General features: G+C 32.9%; 1 protein-coding gene across 1 annotated transcript; it reads left to right on the forward strand.

The window, feature by feature from the left end:
• The first annotated feature begins 514 nt into the window (after positions 1 to 514).
• On the forward strand, positions 515 to 3,001 carry LOC110630432 (ras-related protein Rab11D). The gene is made up of 2 exons (XM_021777938.2): positions 515 to 932; positions 2,383 to 3,001. Exons 1-2 carry the CDS (start codon positions 700 to 702, stop codon positions 2,825 to 2,827), a joined length of 678 nt encoding a protein of 225 aa, XP_021633630.1. The 5' UTR covers positions 515 to 699; the 3' UTR covers positions 2,828 to 3,001.
• The last annotated feature ends 1,078 nt before the right edge of the window (positions 3,002 to 4,079 follow it).

Consider the following 4,079-nt stretch of genomic DNA (forward strand, 5'->3'; position numbering starts at 1 on the left):
AAAAAAAAAAAGGAATTTCACATTAAGAGAAGGGTATTTCTGGAAAAAATTATCACCTCTCACTTTTGACTCTTTGACCAAACGGTTTAAATGGACGGAAGGACTACGAATTTGGACGGAAGAGAAAGTGAGGGATTTAAGTGTTGGGTCGCCAAAATAGAGGGACAGAAGTGTTAATTACGTTAAACCTGAGGGACTAAGAAGTAATTTTCCCTATAATTTATCTATATATTTTTTCCGTTTAGTGGTCCTTCCGCAACAAACAGACAGCTCACCCGAGACATTCGCGCCCTTCACTCTCGTCTCGTTGGCACCGCCATCATTTTCTATTTCCCTTTCTTTATTGGTAATCATGCACCTCTCGTACGCTCCAATTGCTACATGCCACATCATCCAGTAAATTCCCGTAAACCAGGAATATGCTAACGTGGCAACCGCAGGGACAGCTTTGCATATTGCATGTCGCAGAGGATTGTTGCTTCCTCTTACATAATTGAACTTCTTGGTTAAATTTTGGCTTGGTGTCTGTTTCAGTCAATCTCTTCTTCCACAGAGAAGACTATTAAAGAGTGAGCGAGATCTCTGTCGCCTTCTCTTTCGCTTTGATTAATCGATCTCGTTGCTCTTGTTGCTCAGAGATAAGAGAGAGTGAGAAATTGAGCTTTCTGGTTCTTTTGAGCAAGAGGTTTGAGAGTGTTAATGGCGACTGGAGGAGGGTACGGAGATCCAAGCCAGAAGATAGATTACGTCTTCAAGGTTGTGCTGATTGGAGATTCCGCGGTGGGGAAATCGCAAATACTTGCTCGATTTGCTAGGAATGAGTTCAGTTTAGACTCTAAGGCTACTATCGGAGTCGAGTTCCAGACTAGGACCTTGGTAATCCAGCACAAAAGCGTGAAGGCCCAGATCTGGGATACTGCTGGCCAAGAACGGTACTCCACCACTCTTTTAACTGTTCTTGAATTAACCTGTGGGATTTTGTTAGATTTGGAAAATCATCTGTCTTTGATTTGGATATTTGATTGATATATGTGCCCATAGCAATTTGACGAATCATAATGCAGTTCTAGACTATAAATCATTTTATAACCTTTCTGTTCTTTCCAATTTGTGTTTTTCTAGTTTCTTTGTTGAATTATTTTTTGGAATAGTTTTGTATTTTAGTGAATTTTTATATGTTTTGTGGTAGATCCATGTCAGGACCATATCAACACTTGTTAGGCATTTGACCTTAGTTTGCAAAATTGATTCTTCTGGATAAATTTGGCCTCTGCCCTGAGTCTCTCATCCAATCAACTCGCCTGACACTAAAGTTTTCTGCCTTTTTCTTTAGTAGTGTGGTTGAAAAAAGTTCCCTTTTGTATTCAAGTCATGCATGTTGCAACTTGAAAGACTAAACAGCTTGAGCTGCTTAAAGTTGCTTTTAGTCTTGGAGGGGTTTTCAGCATTGTGCTTATCAAATCCATTATATATGCATACGAGGCTTCTCCTTCTAGCGTCTACGCCGCTTTTAAATGTTCTATGCGTCATATTTATTTCATGTACTTGACTGTTGTTTGGATTATTTTGGTTTTGGGGTGCAGGGCGCATGCATTTTGTAGTTGTTTCACTTTTGTCCCTTGTTTTCATTTTGTTCTATAGAATCCCTAAATTTAAATGCTATAACAAAATTCCTCATGCTAGAATCCGGTTAATTTTCTAACAACACTCATATGCGGCTCAAAATTCTTGTGTTTGAATGAGATAATGAGAAGAAAAGGTGAGTATTTTAGACTATACATGATTTTTCTAATTTCCTTTTCTTTTTCTTTTTCTTTTTGTTTTTTTAAGAATGATAATGTCAAGTAGGAATATTGCTACAAAATTGGTTGGATTCTGGCGCGGGGGTGGGGGGGGGGGGGTGGTTTGAAGTAAGATCATTGCTATAATATTGGTTGGAGTATAGCGTGAGGGATTTTGTTGTAAAATCTTAAAGTTTAGGGATTTTGTAGTAACAAAATGAAAGTGATGTATGAAAGTGAAAAGCTTTCTAATGTTAGACCGATAAATTTACTCAAATTAGTTTGGGAATATGAACAATTCTTTATCACTTAAAATGACAAATTCTCTTGATATATTTTATTAGTCGGGAATCTTTGGGCCATCCCCTTGATTATGATTATTATGAAATATCTTGTATAGATCACAATCTTGATAGCTGGACATCATCAGGATTATTGACTGATTCTTTTTCCAACCATCCTTTTGGGACCCATGGAGAATTAAATAATATTCCAATTATAAATTTTCAAAAAAAAACAAGAAAATTTGAAAGCTTAATATCATCACAATGAAGATTTTTCCTTCTTATTTTGTGCTCTTGTGGTTTTATTTAATGAACAGATATAGAGCAGTCACAAGTGCATACTATAGGGGTGCTGTTGGAGCCATGCTTGTGTATGACATAACCAAACGTCAAACCTTCGATCACATTCCCCGCTGGCTGGAAGAGCTTCGTAGCCACGCTGACAAAAACATTGTCATAATTCTGATTGGGAACAAATGTGACCTTGAGAACCAAAGGGTTGTCCCAACTGAAGATGCTAAGGAATTTGCCGAGAAGGAAGGACTATTCTTTTTAGAGACCTCTGCATTGGAATCAACTAATGTTGAAAGTGCCTTCTTGACTGTGTTGACAGAGATCTTTAACATTGTAAACAAGAAAACTCTAACTGGTGGTGAAAATCAAACAAATGGGAACCCTGCATCCTTGGCAGGCAAGAAAATTATCATTCCAGGCCCTGGACAAGAAATTCCAGCAAAAAACAAGTGTTGTAGCTCATTGTAATTTGATCAGACACAGGTTTCACAATGTGGGTTTTCTGTTTTATGCTTCTTATAGTAGCAATTTTTGAAAGGTGTGATGTGCTTTGTAGTAAAATTTTCATTGCTGTAGTTTAGCTTGAATGAGCAGCTGATTAATTAAATGTATGAAATTGAGCTGAATTCTATGTTCTCTTTTGATGGGTTTTTCTCAGTTGCATTATATTTGTGAATCACCTCAACGCTAGGGAGTTTTGTTTGAATTAGAAAGGAATGTGTAGCAATTAATCAATAGAATAAGTCTCTCAACTTTTTCTTTCTATCAAAAGTTAGAATAAGTTTATTTTAATTTTTTTGACCAAGTATCCGATAAAAATATTATATTTTAGTCATAGCATATTATTTTTTGAATTTTTTAAATATTAAAATTATTTATCATTTTTATTCTTGATATTTTTTCTCTGTTTCAATTTTTTTTTTTACTATAAATAGGTCATTTTTAATATTTAAAGACTTATTTAACACTTAAATCCATGATTTTATTGAATTAAAAAAAATTAAAGTGAACTAATTTGAAAAGACTTAGAAATTTATTCACAATTTTATAAAAATAATATTTAGAATAACACTGTGAGAAAAAGAAAGGGAAAAGAATGTCTCAACAAACTGTTTGCATATTTGGAAGCAAGGTAAACTATTACTGACGTGTAAGTGATTTTTAGGGTATAATTATTGTATATAATCATATATGAGAATGAAAAATAAATTAAAAAAGTGTAATTATTATATATAACAATCCAATGGTATTATTGTACATGAAGATGAAAAATAAATTGAAAGAAAAGAAAAAATAAATAAATAAAACCTCACTTTCTTATCTTTTTCAATATATATGTCAAAAAATAGAAAAATATTTCTATATGTATATATTCACCTAATTTAAAATTGATACATTATATAAAATTAAAAAAATATTATTCAAAATATAGTTCGTCAATATAATATAATTTTTAATTTGTTGAGTGTGTAATTTGGCTTATACATGTGTAAAAATTTTCTCAAAAAATAAATAAATTGTAATATCAACTAAAAAATCCTAATTGATATTATTAATTGAGTCAAAATTAAAAAGACGAGATTAGAAGTACTAAATGACCATTAGTCTATTATAACTTAATTAATTATATATTTTTTAGTTAATTAATTTTTTATGAGAAAGGTATACACGTGAACGGTGTGAATTGCTTTATATATATGTGGATTGGTGAGCTAAATAA

This window comes from Manihot esculenta, chromosome 13, assembly GCF_001659605.2.
Source record: "Manihot esculenta cultivar AM560-2 chromosome 13, M.esculenta_v8, whole genome shotgun sequence".
In the NCBI taxonomy this organism is placed as follows: Eukaryota; Viridiplantae; Streptophyta; class Magnoliopsida; order Malpighiales; family Euphorbiaceae; genus Manihot; species Manihot esculenta.